Raw genomic sequence first — 19,180 nt, forward strand, 5'->3', positions numbered from 1 at the left:
TCAGCCCTGAACCTGTAATGTAGTGATAAATTGAGCAGAGTCTCTGATCAGGTGCAGAGTGCCTTTCTGCCTACCGCCCTGAATGGTACCCAACCAAAGATGCAGACTTTTTTGAGGAGGGGAGGAAAAGAAAACACGCACACACAGAGCTATAACTGAATTGAAAACTTTATTGGAATGTCTTATTTGGTAAGATAGTTCACCACTAACCAATGCTCAGAAGGACCTTCTGAGTAAAATGTTGAGAAGGGAGACACTTAAGAGCACTTTTTATTTCAGAAGGGAAAAAACACATACGGGCAGAGCCTGGCACTTCCAAACTGTCTTCTCCAACTCTTTCAAACCAGAAGAGACACACAAAAGTAGTCCAAACATTATATGTGGAGCAGAAAATGCTGCAAAGTGTAATCAAAACCCACAGGGAAATATATATGAGAATGCAACTAACAGATAACCAATGCAAACTATAGAAGGAGCACCGGACTTGCTCAACTCATAGCTGCAAGGCCTCGGAGAAAGGTCTCCCAAAATGAAGCCCCAAGGGGGAGAGTGGTTTCAGTGTATCTGAGGCACAACAATCTCGCTCTCATGGTGGCCCATGGGCCACAGAAATCATCCTTGTGGCCAACCTGGCCACTACCTGCAGAGGGACAGACGGGGTGCGGGGGCCTTCCAATGGGTAGCTGTACTGGGCCTTTTTCTCTCCATCTTTTCCCAGCCATCCAGCTAGAGGACCATGCCTGGAGAGCAGGTGGGGAGCTCGGGCAGATGCCTCCTCTCTCACACACCCTGGGAGAAGACTCCTCTCCCACCCAGTTAGGAAAGCCAACCCCCACCCAAAGCATCCCCTAAACAGCCTCCAAGGGCAGTCCCCACACAGCTTAGCCCCATGGCTTTTAGAGAGCGAGAGCCTGGAACTCAGGAGGAATCACACCAAAATGCAGGCAAGGGTTGGGGTTTGCACCCGCAGCTGCCTGGTGGGGAAACCAGGCGACCTGGAGCTTCTCAATGGCATGTATGAAAGTCAGAACTGGGAGAGGTCGCCTGTGGGGAGGGGATGACAAGACACTCACCCTTCCCTGTCACCCTACACCCCCCCCAATCCTGGGGCCTGACCTATCTGCCACCACCCTTGCACCTCTGCTGCCGTGAGTCTCTTCCCCAGACGAAGGGGGGACAGAGAGCCTTGCTTTGCGCTCTCATGTCCGCTTGGCATGGAGCATTTGAATCAGGAGGCTGTTGCAGGGCACGTCCCCGCTCAGGTGCTTGTGGTACAGGTACTCCTCCGCTTGCATGCTCAGGGACCGGACGTTAGCCAGCTGCATCAGAAGCTGGCGGAACTTGTCTGTGGCGTGTGGGTAGTTGCAGAGGGTGTACTCCATCAGGGCTGCGTTGGCCTTTTCCTGGGCTTCCTTCACCACACTTGAATTCTCCACGAATTTCACATCTGCAGCAGGGGGGAGGGGGAGGGGAAATAAGGGGGGGATGCATTGAATGGGGTAACTTCTCTTGAATGGAGGGACTTCCTCCTGGGCACACAGGCCGCAAACATGGAAGGTGTCGCTTGCAAAGCGCGCACAAGCCATCGGCTGATATCTGCAAAACGGCTGAGGTGGATGGAGAGGCTCCCCTGTGAGGAGAGCCTGCAGCAGTCGGGGCTTTTTAGTGTAGAGAAAAGGGGACCGGAGGCGACCTGACGGAAGCATAAACAATTGCATGTGGTGTGGAGAAAGCGGAGTTTTCCCCCTCCCTCTCGCATGATGACACCAGAACTCGTGGGCATCCAATGAGGCTGAATGTTGGAAGATTCAGGACAGAGAAAAGGAAGTAGTTCTTCAAGCAGCGCAACATTAAACTATGGAACTCCCTCCCACAGCAGGCAATGATGGTCACCAATTTGGAGAGCCTTGATGGAGGTTTGGACAAATCCATGGAGGAGGAGGAGATGAGCCACAATTACTGCGCTCTGCCTCCATGGTCAGAGGCAGCGACGCTTCTGAATACCAGATGCAGGAAACCACAGGAGGGGAGATCTGCTCTTGTGCAAGGATCCTGCTTGCTGGTTTCCCACAAGCATCTAGTCAGCCACTGTGAGAACAGGACTAGATAGCACATTGGCCTGATCCAGCTAATGGCTCTTCCTACCTTCATAAGCTTCATCTGGCCATCTGCCTGGATGAACAGGGTCTGACCTTGCCAGCCTTATGCTTTGCAGATGAGCATCAGGCTGGTAAAGGCTATGCAAGATAAATAAACCATATCTGACAAGCGATCTTCTTCTTACTTTCTGATGTTCCCTAAACAAACCTTCACTTCAAAGCCACTCTGTTGTGTTCCTCTCTAAACACCAGCTGGAGGGATTGGGGCTTAATCTGTTTGGCCTTCCCAGGTGAAAATAGGGCTCAGCTGACATGGAAACCATGATCCAAGGTGCCTCAAGCACCTCAGCCAAAGAACACGTGGTAGGAGGATGAGAAAGACGGGTGTGAATGTGCAGTGATAAGCACATCCCTCTTAAGCTGTCGCCCACCTGCCTGAAAATGTGCCTGCTCTATGCACACTGCTCTTGAAAACTCGGCAAAAGCTGCCAATGGAAACTTCCTTCCTTGGGCCTGACTTCAACTGTGGGGCGTGGAGGGGGGCCACTGGGGGAGGGCAGGGGGAGCAACTAAAATGTTTATATCCACTGATCTGACACATAAAGACACCTGCACTTAAGTTATTTCGGGGGGAGACCGTTATATCAACTTATATGCCAAATGATCTTACGCCTTCACAACAAATCAGGTTTGGATGGTCTTTCAGAATTAAGGGCAGAATCTTAATGTTTAAGGGTATCAGAAGACAGTGTCCAGAGGTCCAACATTTTTGAAACAATGACCATTTTCTTCATGGTTTCAGCCAACCCACAGTGGAGGAGCTACAAGTACAACTCTATCTCCTCGGACAAACAGCATCGGAATACAGTGGTACCTCGGGTTACATACGCTTCAGGTTACATACGTTTCAGGTTACAGACTCCGCTAACCCAGAAATAGTATCTCGGGTTATGAACTTTGCTTCAGGATGAGAACAGAAATCGTGCTCTGGCGGCGCGGCGACAGCAGGAGGCCCCATTAGCTAAAGTGGTGCTTCAGGTTAAGAACAGTTCCAGGTTAAGAACGGACCTCCAGAACAAATTAAGTACTTAACCCGAGGTACCACTGTAGATTAGCCAAAATGCTGAGTTGCTGAGGTCTGTTACGCAATGCTGCGAAGACTCTGCGGATCCCTAAGTGTGCCGATGTCGGTTGGCATCGGTCGCTGTATTGTTCGGGCTGAAGAAAGCTTATGAAGCTCCCGAACAAAAGACCAGGAGGGGGAGAACATGCCAGTCTGGCATGTGTCTCTGCCAGGGTCCTACTCGAGTGTAGGCTGAACTCCTGACAGTGGCAAGCTCTCATTTTGTAGACTCTCAAGGCATCCAGCAGCAATGTTGGAGATGGGGGCACCATGAGGGGCAGCCCTCCTTCAGGGCCCAGATTCGCTGTCAAAAGGCCCTCAAGTGTCCGCCAATGTCTCAAGAGACATCTCCTTCCCCCAGGGGTCTTGCAGACAACTGTGGACAGCCTGGCTTCACCCTAAGGCTTGCACACAGTTCCCAGGGGATACAACCGAGCCTAACCACCTGTAACTGAAAACAACAACAACATATTGCTTCCTGCTGCATCCCACCTGGGTAGAATTTTAGGCTGCAGGGTCCTTGGGGCAGGGACCTGCCCTTGTGTCCTCTGTAAAGCAGTTCTGGAAGGCCTGGTGCCCTCCAAACATTGCTGGACACACCGCTCCCATAGTCCCTGATCAGGCTGGCCACGGCTGATGGCAGTTAGAGGACTGCATGGCTCCCATCCCTATAAAAACACTCAGGACATGCTTCTCTCAGCCGTGCCAAGTTCTGGATCCAGCCCAACTAAAGGCCAACAAGGCCTTCCCAAAAGGTTGTAGTCCAACGACATCTGGGGACCCACAGGTGGAGAACCAGCTGGAAAGAGCAGTAGGGGAGAGGACACTCTTTGGCGCTTGGGCCCTGCTTGTGGGTTTCCCATAATGGGCATCTCACTGGCCACTGCGAGAACAGAATGCAGGGCAGGTAGGGCCACTGGTCCCATCCTGCCTCAGGGCTCTTTTGACATTCCCCTGACCTGGGCCTTGTGCTTAGCAGTTGAAGTGCTGACTGCCCCCTTTCATTTCTCAGTCACTGCTGGGATAATCAGGCACGCAATTATGGAATCTCTTCATCTGCATAACATTACAGTCATACCTCTTGTTACATTCGGTTCAGGTTACGTTCTTTCAGGATACGTACCGCGGCGACCAGGAAATAACGGAATGGGTTACTTCCGCGTTTTGCCGCTCGTGCATGCGCACTCAAAATGACGTCACGCGCATACGCAGACGTGGCGACCTGCGCACGCGCAGACACAGATTGTATTCTGCTCAGGTTGTGAACGGGGCTCCGGAACGGATCCCATTTGCAACCAGAGGTACCACTGTATTGTGATTTTCATTTTCAGGAGGAAGAGGGGGGGGACATGCAGTCCTCACACTCACACACCCTAGAAGTTACGCTGCTAAAGCCTTCTCTTCCCTACCACCACCCCCCCCACACACTTTGAGGTGGCACAAAAATAGAGGGTTCGTCTTGATCAACTCACCTGGTTTGGAGAAGAAACCCTATTCACGATTTAATTGAATATTTGAATAATCTTTTCATTCCTGTAAGGCATAAAGAATGTTGTCCAAATAACATTGACGCACTCCACTGAGAGAGAGTGGCCACAAAGACTCCGTCCTGCGACAAAAGCCGCCTCACACACAGGCAGAGCTGCCAGGACCATTTCTATGCCCTTAAGAGTTCTTTGCATTCAGTGCCGCTTTTGTCTGCTGGAGGCGTCAGATAAATTGCAATCGCTTAAGGGAATGCAAGCGCACAAAACCGCTCTTGCTCCATGTTAAATAGTGGGGAAGATGGATGAAGGACACAGCTCTGTTAGATTCTCAGCTCTTTATTACAGCAGTTAGAACTGCTGCTGGAGTCAGACTGACTGCAGCCTAGCTGGCTGCTTTATATAATACTAAGTAACTTGTAACAGTAACAACTCCCAACTAGCTAACCAGTCAGTGAGCGACAGTTCTCAGTCCTTCATTTGCATACTGGTGGCCCTGAGTGAGAACTGCAGCTGATCTTAATACAGTCATACCTCGGGTTACAGACGCTTCAGGTTGTGTTTTTTTGGGGTTGCGGACCGCCGAAACCCGGAAGTACCGGAACGGGTTACTTCCGGGTTTCGCCGCTCATGCATGCAGAGACGCTCAAAATGACGTCACGTGCATGCGCAGAAGCGGCGAATTGCGACCCATGCGTGTGCAGACACACAGACGCAGGTTGCGTTCTGCTCATGTTGCGAACGGGGCTCCGGAACGGATCTCGTTCGCAACCAGAGGTACCACTGTACAGTCATACCTCGGGTTACAGACACTTTAGGTTGTGTTTTTTTGGGTTGCAGGCGACCGAAACCTGGAAGCACCGGAATGGGTTACTTCCGGCTTTCGGCAGTCGCACATGAATCGCAATCCGTGCGTGTGCAGACGTGCCGCTGCGGGTTGCGGACGTGCCTCCTGCACGGATCACGTTCACAACCCGAGCGTCCACTGTACATAACACTTCGCATCCCCTCGAGTGGCTGGCTGGAGAATGGAAGTCAGGCCGGCACATGTGGAGGGGGGGTGTTGATCCATTAAGCTTCTATTAAGCCCTTCTGGAGAACAAAGCTAACCTGTGCCGCCCCTCATAAATATTGCTGTTCAGAGGAGCCCTAATTTTAATTAAACCTCTTTTACCTGCTCATGAGAAAAATCTATTTAGACTCAAATGGCGCCCTTTCCTCCCCCTCTCGCACGCCTGTGTGTGTGTGTGTGTGCGCGCACACACACACACACACACACACACACAGATGCCAAGTGCAGCTTGTGAGCTGGAGGGAGAAAGAGAGAAAGAGAAGACATTCTTTTCTTCAGGGCAAATACAGCCGGCATATAAAAGCGAGGAGGTGGCAGCTCCCGTACAGCCGAGCCTGAAGAGGGCACATGGCTTGCAGCATAATCGGCACCACGCTCAGAGAGGGAAGTTGGGCACGGGGCATGGGCAGAGGGCAACCTTTTGTTCCTGATTTTCTTCGGTGAAGGAGAAAAGCTTCCACACCGGCAGGTGGAAGTTTTAACGCAATGCGCAAAAAGGGAAGGGAAGGCATCATGGAGGCGGGGGGGGGTGGTCCTTTGCCGCAAAGCCAAAGAGAAACACCAGTTGCTGAAAACCCACAGGAGAAGAGAGTGCACTGGCACTCAGGTCCTGCCTATGGGCTGCCCATTGGGGCATCTTTGAGATCAGGGTTGTGGACTCGATGGGCCCCCTTTGGCCTGGCCCAAGTGCAGAGCTTGTCTTATATGCTCTGAAGAAGATCATTTGACCCAGAATTCTTCCGGCAGGAGGAAAGGAAGCCCTTCTTCACACAGTGCATGATTAAACTATGGAACGCTCTCCCCTAGGAGGCAGTGATGACCACCAACTTAGATGGCTTTAGAAGAGGATTTGACAGATTCGTGGAGGAGGAGGAGAGGGCTATCAAAGGTTAGTACAAAAGCTACTACAAAGGTTATCTCCCGCTTGGACTACTGCAATGCGCTCTATGTGGGGCTACCTTTGAAAGTGACCCAGAAACTACAACTAATCCAGAATGCAGCAGCCAGACTGGAGACTGGGAGCGGCCGCCGAGACCACATAACACCAGTCCTGAAAGACCTAGATTGGCTCCCAGTACGTTTCTGAGCACAATTGAAAGTGTTGGTGCTGACCTTGAAAGCCCTAAACGGCCTCGGTTCAGGATATCTGAAGGAGCGCCTCCACCCCCATCGTTCTGCCCGGACACTGAGGTCCAGCGCCGAGGGCCTTCTGGCGGTTCCCTCACTGTGAGAAGCCAAGTTACAGGGAACCAGGCAGAGGGCCTTCTCGGTAGTGGCACCCACCCTGTGGGACGCCCTCCCACCAGGTGTCAAAGAGAACAACAACTACCAGACTTTTAGAAGACATCTGAAGGCAGCCCTGTTTAGGGAAGCTTTTAATGTTTGATGCATTACTGTATTTTAATATTTTGTTGGAAGCCGCCCAGAGTGGCTGGGGAAGCCCAGCCAGATGGGCGGGTTATAAATAATAAATGATGATGATGATTAGTCACAATGGTTATGCTCCGTTTCCACTGCCTTTGCTCAGTTCCTGAGCTTGAAACCTTGCTCTCTTTGGGAATGGGGACGGCTGCAGTTCCTGTTGCTTTGCACCATGTGGCTGAGGGACAAGGCAGGGAATTGGTGGTATCTAGAATCTTTTGAGTGTGTTAAATCTGAAGCAGCCAAACCTGCAACGTTCTTTTGTCTGTTTATGGAGCTCATGCTTTGAGTTCAAGATCAAGTAGCTAGAAGAGCTGTGTGTGTCTATTCCAATTCTTAATTTCCATTATTGCTCAAGTTGCAACCTTTAGCTAGCGGTTCTGACTTCCATACCCTAGTCTCTTGACCACTACAGGAAGCATCCCTAGAGGGATGCCGTACAGAATGTACCATGAAACCGTTTCACAGCTGTGCCACTCTGCAGCTGGGTCATAACTGGCTGATGGGAGGCAGGTCCATAGCTAGGGGGTAGTGAGGTGGCCCCCCGCCAGGGGTGCAGGTGATGGGGGGGCTGCAAAATTGGCTAAAAATATGTCCATAAATATAAATATTGATTATTGCCTCATAAGAATAGAGAGTGAATTGAATGGGGGGGGGAGGTGGAAAGAAGAGCTAATTTGTCCATGGCTAGGGGGCACAATCTGGACGGTTCTGCCAGGGGCACAAGATCACCTAGCTATAGCTCTGGCAGGAGGGAAGAGTGTTCATGTGCTCAAGCCCTGCTTGTGGGTTTTCCACAGGGGCACCTGGCTGGCCAATGTGGGAACAGGAGGCTGGACTAGGTGGGCCACCGGCCTCATCCAGCCTCACGGCTCGATTTATGCAAAATAAAGAGGCTTGATTTGCATTCAGGTTGCACAATTCAGGTACAGAATCCTGGGCAGGTTTTAGGCATGAAATGGGCAAACACAGCATTTGCCAAAAGGAGGAAACTTTTCTGAACCTTTTTTCTCAAAGGAGCCTGGACAACAGTTTTGGCAAATGTCAGGAAGGATACTGCTGCTGGTGTCATTTTCCTCAGAGAACTGCAGCGCTGAGCACTTCCACAGAACAGGCAGAAGCTCTGCATTTCAGTTGCTAGGTTCAGTTGCCAAATGGCATTCTATGGGTAGAGGCTGGGATAAAACCGCAAGCCTGAGACCCCAAAGAGCAGCAGCTGCTGCCAGTCAGTGTAGGCAACGCTGGGCCGGACAGACCAAGAGCCTGAGACTTCAGCACTAACAAAGCAGCTTCCCAGTGCAGAAAAGGTCACTGCTTGACCCCTGCCGCCCCAGGGCTGGTGTGCAACCTTGCAGGCCTAGCAGATGCAGCCAATACCACCCTCAACCACTGCTGGTGCAACTATTTGTAGGAGAGGTTGTGGGGGGCGAGGTGTCGCTCATACCCACACAGACGGCCCTGCTCCACTGCCATGCGCAGGAGGGGAGGAGGCAAGGCTGCCTGAACTGGTGCAAATCAACTTCTGAGCAGAAAGAAGGGGTCTTTGTGGGCGGGGATCAGAAGCAGGTACCAGACAAGCCAAACCTGGCTCCTCTGCACTCCCACGTTTCCCTGCATATATTGTGTCAAGGTCAGGTGTTGTGCACAGTTCCTCTGGGCAATAGGCAGGGCTGGAATCTCCTGCAATCTCCAGTGTGGCTGACCACATCCGAGGCTGTCCTTGAATTCCTCTGGACACAAACACAGATGAACAGGAACTGCCCCTCACCCCCTCAGCTCTCAACAACATGCTCAAGGAGACCGCCAACATCCATGTTTTGGAAAGGGCTGTCCAGCAATGTTCCAGATTACCAGCTGCTGGAAGCCACAAAGGGGGGGGGGGGCTCATTGCTTATGTCCTGCTTGCCTGGGCGGCTGGTTAGCCACTATGAGAACAAGAGGCTGGAATAGATGGACCTGGTCCAGCAGCCAGGCTCTTATCACGTCCTTCTGGCAGTAGGGAGAAGGCAAAGACAATGGGGGCTCTGCTTCCAGCCCCACCCGCCAGGCAGACGAACCTATAAGCAAAGCAAGTCTCCTCCAAACACCTCATGTGGTTGAGAACTCAGGGTGGGGGGGCTGAAGCACAAAGCTCTCCATGGCAGCCCCTGTTTGCTCTTCCCAGGTGTCTCGCTGCCCCATCCACACCCCTTGGCACTTACCAAGGCTGAAGAGGATGAGGAACTTCAAGCAGACAAACTCCTGCCTGTCCACCTGGAGAGAATGGAAGTGAAGCACCAGTTCCTGCGCTCTCAGCACCAAGTTGTTCAGGATGGATCCCGCCTGCATGGCAACGGTCGACATGTCCACCTGGAAGAAAGGGGAGGTGGGCAGGGCTCAGGACCCCCAAGAAGTACCATCTTGTCAGGGGAACAAGGAGGTTCAAGAGCTGGGCGGTGGGGGACAACCTCCATCAGAAAGACTTTTGAGCAATCAGCTGTTAAGGCTTTAAAGCAGTTAATGGACTCAGTTGTTGCCTAAATTACAATAAATATGGTTATATCTGGGTGCTGGCTTTACACAGAAGGATAAGCAATAACGACCAAAGTCTAACTAGCCAGGAATCCAATGCAGGCTGACTCACAAGTGATGTCCCTTAGCATCCCATAGGGCTTCCTCCCAAGTAAGTGTGCAGAGAACTGCAACCCAAAGTCTAAATATGTGCAATGGAGTACTTGCAGATTCTCTTCCCCCACCCCCATGTTTACTCCGGCCTCTATCTCCCTCTGCTGTGGGGCAGGGGACCTGTGTCCTCTTACACTTTGTACATTCCTGGCAAATCATCGTTCTTATATACCCACAACAATAACAGCTCTCCATGTGTGCTGTTGTTTATGTAGCCAAAACTGTCCCACCCATTCTTGGTGGTGGTGGTGGGATTTGGGGCGGAAGAATGTAGAGGGAACGCCCACACACACTCCCCCCAAAAACAGAAGCCCAGTGGGCAAAGAAGGCTGACCAACCTTTGGGGGTGGGGGAGATGAGATAAGGGGGGTGGGCATGGGGAAAGGAAAGGAAGTGGCCAGAATCCTGAGCCGCAGCAGTGGCACTTCATGCTACAACATTTTGTGGCAGTATTTCTGAAAATGGTCATTGTGGAACCTGCAAACACTAGTGCTTTTACCTCCTGGCCTGTCACCAGCAGGATGCTGTGCTCCTTCCCATAATGCACTTGGCGGAAAATGTGGTCAAAGACCAGCAGCTCACTCCAGCAGTTCTGCAGCAGCTTCATCTGGTCACCCACCTGGGACGAGGAGGAGGAGGAAAAGAAAATAGCTGAGAAGCTTCCTCCAAAGAGGATTAATAGTTGAGATGATGATGATGATGATGATGATGATAATAATAATAATAATAATAATAATAATAATAATAATAATAATAATAATAGCATTTGTATATCATCCTTCATCCAAAAATCTCTTGGCAATTCACAACATAAAAATACAAAATGAGAACACAAAATACATTAAAAAAACCAAAAAATAAACCAATAACCTTCCTCCTACAAACACATTTAAAAGGACATAGAATGCCTGGCTGAAGAAACACATTTTCAGCTGACCCCTAAAGATATATAATGCAGTTGCCAGGTGAGCCTCCCTGGGGAGAGCATCCCACAAATGGGGAGCCACTGCAGAAAAGGCCCTTTCTCATGTTGCCACCTTCTGGACCTCTCAAGGAGGAGGCACATGGAGAAGGGCCTCAGAGGATGATCTTGGGGTCCAGGTTAGTTCATATGGGGAGAGGCAGTCCTTGAGGTACTGCAGTCCTGAGCCGTTCAGGCTGTAGAGGCTGAAACCAGCACTTTGAATCAGGCTTAGAGACTAACTGGCAGCCAGTGCCATTGGGTCACCCTCAGTGTAACACGCTCAAATTGTCTTGTCCCAGTGAGCGCAACCTGGTCACCAAACTCTGCACTAGCTTAAGTTTCCAAACCATCTTCAGAGGCTGAACTATGCATAGACGACAGAAGTTAGGCTTTCCCTGTCCAGATAAGGACATAGCTCCACACCACCAAGGCCACCTTAGCTTCAAGTGACAGCAATGGATCCAGGGCCCCAAGCTACATACCTGCTTCTTCAGAAGGACTGTGACCCCATCAAGAGCAAGAATCTGACCGGAGTTCTCCACTCATGTTCAAGCCACTTCCTAGCTTGTTTCCGAAGCTCTGGCGTATACCAGGGAGCCAGGTGGGCTCCATGAAGCAGGAGAAGGAACTCCGGGGCATTTGGTGTCAATGGTCTGAGTCATTTGGATATTCCAGGGCTTTGACAAGTGTGGCATGACCTTCAGCATGCAGAGCAGATGTTCTGCCACTGAGCTGGGGCCCTTTCCAGGTCCAGGTCCTGCTAGGTGTTACAGATCAGTTAAACGAGAGGCAACAGGGCTATGCATCTGATGTAAGGACTCTTTTCTCACTTTATAGGCAGGGCCCCAGGACTTCAGCAAGACCTACTGAGGATGCCTGCCTACCATGCACCCTGTAATTCCCCCCTGCCCCCAGCCAGACACACTGATGGGTGCCTTGTGGCTACATACAGTCACTTTTAAAAAAAATTGTGCACAGCACCTGACCTAACACCATTCTGGGATCTTTTAAAAGCACATAAGAACCAGAGGTGCGTAGAAGGCTGGTCCCCACAGCCAGGTAAGCCCACCTGGGCCACCAATGGAGAAGGCCACCCACCAGCAAACACATGGGCCCCACTTAAACCTGGAGCCAGCCCTGCCATAACTCCACGGGGCAAATCCAAAGTGTCCTTCAGTGGCTTCTAGGTCAATTATCACCAACCTGCTACTGTAAAAGGTTAAAGGTGTGCCAGTTGAACATATATTTAAGCCTTAATTGTCACTGACTAATTCTTTTTTTTAATAATTTTTTAATTAAATTTTCCATTTTAACAATCCAATCAAATCACATTAAAGATTCCAAATTATACAAATACTTATCATATAGTCCAAATATTCTGCCAAATTATAATTTTTTATTGGGACTTCCCATGCTTCAAGTTGGGGGGGGGGGGCTCTGATCATCTCATATCTCTGCTGCCTTGAGTTTCCAATAGTTCCTTTAAATCTTCCTGTTGTTAAACTTCCTTCTTTCATGGCCTCTGAGTTGTTTCCACAGGCAAGATGAAGTAAGCAATGATGTGTTTCTGTGTGAATTTTGTGTACTTGACTCTCCTATTGTTACAGTATCTCCTCACACGCTGGTGTTTATGCCAAATCAATCCAAAAGTCATTTCGCTGCTGGCAGACGCCATCTTCTCTCAGTTCCGATGAAATCAAATCTAGGCATTTGCTCATTAATTTTCCCAGACCGGTTGCATCAAACATTAGCCTTTCCAGGGGAGATTTGCCAAATCGGACTTAAAGTGCAGATATAATAACAAATTAAGAGCTCACCTCCCCCTATGACAATTTATCTCTGCAGCTCGGTCTTATCCCATAATGGCAGATCTCATTTAAATAATGCATCTCATCACCCTTCTCATAATCCGTCCAAAGTTTTTTTAAGTCTCTCCAGCGGCTAACAAGATCCTGCTTCTTTCTAATATCAATATTTGGAGGGTCTTTTATCTTCTTCCAAGCAATTCAAGAAACAAAAGCTTTAATTATATAGTATTGTTATTTCCACACAGTTTATATTTTCGAATCTCACTTGCTGTAAATAATGTAAACAGTTCTTGGGGGGGAGGGGATTTGTCAGGTATTGTAATAAATCATAGTAAAAAAGGCTTTACCCCCCCCCCTCCTTTTCCATTCCGTTCCAACATACCAACTTAGGTGTTATTCTTAGATGTTATTCTTTCTTCCTCTCCATCACTCTTGGCACCTCAGTGGCTGGCTTAATTGGCAGATTAATTTTCCCCTCCTCACTCGAAGCATGTCCAAAATTTAAATCCAATTTTTCATCTTAAGAAATGGAACTTGGTGCGCTCGCACCGAACTCCCTTGGGGGCTTTCCATCCAGTGCCCCCACCCCTCCTTCTTTACGAACTTGGGGGTAGTTTATTGGGCATCCGTGGATGAGACTGCATCTTCCCTTACACCAGGAAGAATTTGGGAGGCTGATTACTCCCATCTCAGCCTCTAATTACCTCGTGGGAGCTGGAGCGATGGTATTGTCAGCCATCTTCCGTGGCGCCTCAAGCAGAAGTGTCACTGACTAATTCTTGCATCTCCTTGCCATTCCGCTCCCACCATACCGTTTCCCCCAACTAAGATTTCAATTCAGGCATCTGGCAGAGTGAGCTGGAGTTGCAGCAATAAATTTCTTGGCCTTTAAGGTTCCCTTGGAAGGAAGGCAGGAAAGAAGGAGGGAAGTGCAATGAATTGTTTCAGCCTCCCTACCTCCTCCTCGAGCTCCAGGGACAGTTTGTGGGGGTAGCTCAGCAAGGCTGGCTTTGGAGACCCCACCACCCACCACCCAGCTGCAAAGCAAACACAGCCCACAGCGGGAGAGCAACAATGGCTGCTTGGCTCATCTGCACTCTTATCTGAGTCCCTTCCTGGGCCAAGCATCTCGCCCAGTTCTCAACACAGTGTCTTGCTGGGCACATCCCCCGTCCAACATCCCTGAGGGAGGGAGGGAAAACCACCCTGTTGTTTGCACACAAAAAGGCCAGCGTCTCTCAGGAGGCTGCTGTCGATACATTTTGCCCTCCAAGACACAGTACGTGCACCTCCAGCAGCCGTGGCTTTCCAGGGTCTCAGGAAGGGGGTGACCCCAGCCCTACCTCAAGATGAGGCCATTGGGGATTGAACCAGAGAACTTCTGCATGCAAAGCAGGTGCTCTACCCCCGGAGCTGTGGCCCTTCCTCTGTCAAGACTTGCAAGATGTGCTTTGAATACATGAAACTCCCCAAAAAACACTTTGGGGCCTCTCTAAACCAGACACACACACACACACACACACACACACACACACACACACACTGTCAGGTGTCTTCTGCAATAGTAATAGCTCATTAGTGGTGGATTTGTTCTGGACAAAGTTCTCCCAAAGTTCCCATATTTTTGACACCTGGAGGGGCATCTCTTGTGTTATAGCTCAACAAAAGTGGGACAAAACAAACAAATAAGCAAATAGGAACATTTGTGGTATGCAATGTTGCAGGATTTCAGCAGGAAGTTATGGGGCAGGCACTGATTGGAAAGGAAGCAGTTTGTACCTGCAAACGTTTCAGTGAGGACATACCGCACCAAGTATAGCAAGATTGCCCATAAGTACCCAGATGCCTCCACGAGGAGGACAGGTCATCACAAACACGCCCTCAAATGCAAAGCAAATCCTGGCATTCCCGCTGCCCAAGGCGGCTGCCAGCACAGCCAAGCCAGGGGTTCAGCTTCTCCAGGGACACCACCCGCAGAGAACAGTCTTCAGTCTAGGAGGCAGAAGTGAAACTGAGGATGGACGGATGAGTGTCAGGGGGCACCTCCCCCCCGCCCACAAAAAAGGAACAGTTCAGTAAGCAGGGCAGTTTATTATTAGTTTAGTGTACGTACTTAGATAACTGTGAATTGTCCCATTGTATAGTTCTCTGGGCAAAGCAGAATAAAAAGTTTATTCCAACCCCCCGAAAGGGTTCAGCTGAGTGGATGGAGAATATTACCATATGTGGTGGACGTGTGATAAAGTGAAGCCATTTTGGGAGTCGATTTATAATGAACTTAAGAAGATAGTAAAATATACCTTCCCCAAAAAGCCAGAGGCTTTTCTACTTGGCTTGATGGGAAAGGAGATTACCTGTAAGATAAAAGATCAAAGATTATTCATGTATACCACAGCTGCTGCAAGGACTTTGTTGGCCCAAAATTGGAAATCACAAGAAGTTCCTACCATTGTGGAGTGGCAGGCGAAGATGACAGACTATGCGGAGTTAGCCAAACTGACCGGAAGGATTCGGGATCAGGACGATCAGAGATTCCAGGAAAATTGGAGTAAATTTATTGTATATTTAAAGGACAGCTGTATAAATCTAAAGACACTAGCAGGACTGAAGTAACTCCTACAATGTAGATGATAGAAGATGTGAAAAGATAAAATACGCGAATGGATTTGATAAGGGATACCAACTGAAGGGAGGGAGGGAAGTCACAAGCTCGGCAGAGCAAAAATGTTTATATGTTGATTAATGTATTGAAAGAAAGAATGTGTAAAGAAAATAATAAAAAATTATTGGGGGGGGGGAAGGGTTCAGCTGAAACACAGGACAGTCAAAAATACCACAGCAAAATCCAAAATCTAGCAGAGAAAGTAAAACTGACTCCCAATCAAGCTTGTCATAGTCCCAAAAGCTCTGGGCAGTGTCAGTTTGGACAAAGTTACATTATGCCATGCCCTCATTTCTCCCTCTGCCCCACAAAAGAGTGCTACTTGCTACCTTGACCCTCTTTCAAGCTCCCCTCAGTCCACCTGCTTCCTCAAAATGTTGCTACTCTCCTGCAACAGACACCTTGACAGTGTTGGGATTTTTATATCTCACCAGCTGCGAGGAGCAGCACAATGGTTGTTGACATCATGTGATGTCTGTGAGCGTGAGACAGGAAGTCTCTGCTTGTTCTCATGTAACTGGAGAGTTACTTTCGCTTCTGAGTGAAGAGGGTGTTGAGTCGTACTTCTGTGCTTGCTGCTCAGGAGAGCAGACATGTTGGATGAGAGCTGCGTGTACAGTCTGTAAATAAAGTAGTGTGTAGACTGCTGACTGGTTCTTTCTTCTGTGATGGGATACCAGAAGACGAGTGTGCTCCTCTCAGGATGGAGGGGTCGCTTATTACCCGTCTCTCTGGACTGAGGGCAATTTCCAGCCAGAGAGTGGCACCCTTCCTGGGGGCGTTTTCCCAACAGACAGTGTTGTGGAAATTACGGGGGAGGGGGACATCTTTCAAGTTGTTAAATGTTACAAATATTATGCATAAATATATCCTTTCGACTTGACAGCTCAGGGAAGTTACCTAGCTTTAACAATAATCTAAAATCAACTCCTTTGCCAGTTTCCTCCATTTCAATTCCGTAACAACAGTGTTGGCAAAAGTGAGCAGAGCATTTCATGGACTGTGAAGATGCACACACACACACACACACACACACAGCCCTACGCTTCCTCCCGAGAGCTCTGGCTTCTGCACCCATTGTGCAAGGCACTTATAATAGAAAAAAGATGGGTGTGGAACTAGGGAAGCAGAGGACACCGGGATTCCCCAGCAGAGAGTGGCAATAAAGCAGGAGCCAGGAGAAAGATTACTCAGGGAATGGGAGGTGGAGTTGCAGGAGACTTCCAAGACCCAACATTCCTGCCTCAGCCAATGCATAATCCCAGGAGCTGCCCCACTCAAGCAGTTCCTGTTGCTAGCAGAGGGCCAGTGTGGTGTAGTGGTTAAGAGCAGTATGTGTTTGGGGTCTGGATGTGGGTCCTAAAGATAATGTGTATTTCAAATGATTAAATATATTGAAATACAGAACTGGCTCTAAGTTCATTCACAAAACTTTTTGGTTTTTTGGCATTCTCAATATAGGGGGTTCCTTTGCTTTCTAAGTTCACATTTCCTGAGGCATGCTTTAGAAATGCCTGCAGCTGAGAGATCCAAAATGATAAAATACATCCTTTAATAAAATGCAGTCAGGATGCAAAGAAAGAAAGAAAAAAAAAGAGCGGTGGACTGGTAATCTGATGAATGGGGTTTGTGTCTCCGCTCCTCCACATGCAGCTGCTGGGTGACCTTGGGCTAGTCACACTTCTCTGAAGTCTCTCAGCCTCACTCACCTCACAGAGTGTTTGTTGTGGGGGAGGAAGGGAAAGGAGAATGTTAGCCGCTTTGAGACTCCTTCGGGTAGTGATAAAGCAGGATATCAAACCCAAACTCCTCCTCCTCCTCCTCTTCTTCTTCTTCTTCGTGCTCCTTATTTGCAAAGACGTTAATTACGCCTGGCCACCTAACAAACCTAGAGGGGAAATAGGCCCCCATTGTTGCCATTTTGCAGATGAGCAACTGAGCACGAGTCTAGGCAGATGGGCCCCAAGGGCAGCAGTTGAATCTGCAGCCAGCCAACCCAAACCTCAGAGACTACCACTTTCTCTTTCAACCTTGCCAGGAGTCTCCTCTTCCCTCCCTGTCCTACAAGGGTGTAAGCAAAGCACTATCTCTTCCAGCCCAGAGTGCAAACCAAGTAATACCTGTTTCAAAGTGTGTGCATGGTGCAAACAAGGAAGAAATGAACATGAACAAAGTGCAATTCCCACAGTCTCTTTTTGTCATGAGATCACCTCTTTGCACATGCAGACTGAGAGTTTGCTTTAAGGACCTTCATTTCATCCAGGAGACCTAAGCAGAGACAGCTCACACCAATCAAAACATGATGCTACTGGAGCCCGCTGCTTGATGGTGTTAGGCAATGAACCTCGGTTCACAGCCAAAAAGAGGTATAATCCGTGTGTGTGTGTGTGTGTGTGTGTGTGTGGGCTAGTGGGGAAAGGAGAAGGGCTTTTAATTGTCTTTGGAAACCTTCATAACAGCAGGGTGCAATGTGGGCTAGAACTCCACTGCTTGAAGCTGACAATTAACTCCTTGGTAGTTACAGAAAGTATCTTTTCTGGCATCAAAGCTTTCCAAGAGGAATTAGGCTGGGGGGTGAGAGACACCTACAAGCCCATGTCACTCTGACCGATGACCTTTGGTGCACAGCACTCCAACACAAAGAGCACTGGTCCCAAGTAGCTATTTAGAGGTGCAAATTGTTTCAAGGTCTGGGTAACGTGCCTGGCTTGTGTAACAAGGGTGCTACAGAGTTCAGGGAGTACAGAGGAAATGGGTGCCTTGAAGTACAAGTGGAACAGGCCAAGGACACAAGAAGAGCCCTGCTTGTTCAGGCCAAAGAGGCCCATGCAGTCTGGCATCCAGCTCTCAGTGGACAACCAGGTGCATCTATTGGTAAACCAGCAAGCAGGATTCAATCACAGCAGCCCTCTGTCCCCTCCTGTGATTTCCAGCAACTGGCAACTGTGTGTGAGAGAGAGGGGGGGGAGAGAGAGCTATATTCCATGCCAAGGATCATTAGGAATAAGAGTGAAAATAAAACTGCCAGTACCATACTGCCGCTATGCACCTGGAATACTGGTTGCCTCATCTTAAAAAAGGACAGTGTAGAGTTGGGGTGTATGGCATGTTAGGGGAGGGGCAGTACCTCAGGTGGGGGGAACACATGATGCTCCTTCTGAGGTAGTTCATCCCCCTTTGGTCCCCACCCGGAACTCAGCTCTCAACTGTGGCTCCCAGAAGCTGTCAGCATGAGACAGGAGCCACAAGCCCAGCAGCAATGGCTTCGACTGGCTGGCTAAATCAGGTGAGGGGAGCTAATGGGTTTCAAACCCTCAGTGAGTTAGGAACTTCCCCTGCATGCGAAGACAAGGTTCTCACGCATTGAACAGATGAGACCAAGAGCAGGTCAAGAAGGCAGTTTCTGCCTGCGCTGCAGAGGAAAGTGAGGAGTAGGTGGGGCTTGTCCACCTGGGAAGGGAGCCCATCTAGAAGAAAGAAAACTGATCTTAAACATCTGCTGCCTTGCAAGATATCTTTGGGAGGAAAAAAAGCTAAGGAGCAAACCCGACACAAATGTGGAGTGTGGCGCCTTGCACGCCTCCTTCCAGCAACTCCTGCAGCCAAGCTGGTGCCAAATGTCTTGCTCTGCTCTCCTTTGGAAGCAGGCTGAGAGTATCATCTGGGCAGCCCAGAACCTCCAGACACACTGCCTGGGTTTGCATCCCAGGGAGGTCACTTTGGTGCTGCTAAAAAGAAGCAGCTTGCCTTCTCGAGACAGATGGATGCCAACCACAAGGTGGAAAAGGTGCAGAAAAGGGCAACTCAAATGATAGATTGGATGGAGTGACTTGCTTATGAAGAAAGGTTGTAACTTTGGAGACTTTTTAGTTTATAGAGAAA

General features: G+C 49.4%; 1 protein-coding gene across 1 annotated transcript in view; it reads right to left on the reverse strand.

Moving 5' to 3' along the window:
- Positions 1 to 1,133: 1,133 nt before the first annotated feature.
- The window catches only part of LOC128406057 (steroidogenic factor 1-like), a 47,561-nt gene continuing 29,514 nt past the window's right edge, over positions 1,134 to 19,180 (reverse strand). Inside the window, exons 4-6 of the mRNA XM_053373100.1 lie at positions 10,364 to 10,483; positions 9,402 to 9,549; positions 1,134 to 1,447 (exon numbers count right to left, since the gene is read on the reverse strand). Coding sequence (XP_053229075.1) covers positions 1,200 to 1,447; positions 9,402 to 9,549; positions 10,364 to 10,483 — 516 coding nt within the window. The 3' untranslated portion in view covers positions 1,134 to 1,199. The remainder of the gene's footprint in view (positions 1,448 to 9,401; positions 9,550 to 10,363; positions 10,484 to 19,180) is intronic.

This window comes from Podarcis raffonei, chromosome W (assembly GCF_027172205.1).
Source record: "Podarcis raffonei isolate rPodRaf1 chromosome W, rPodRaf1.pri, whole genome shotgun sequence".
Lineage (NCBI taxonomy): Eukaryota > Metazoa > Chordata > Lepidosauria > Squamata > Lacertidae > Podarcis > Podarcis raffonei.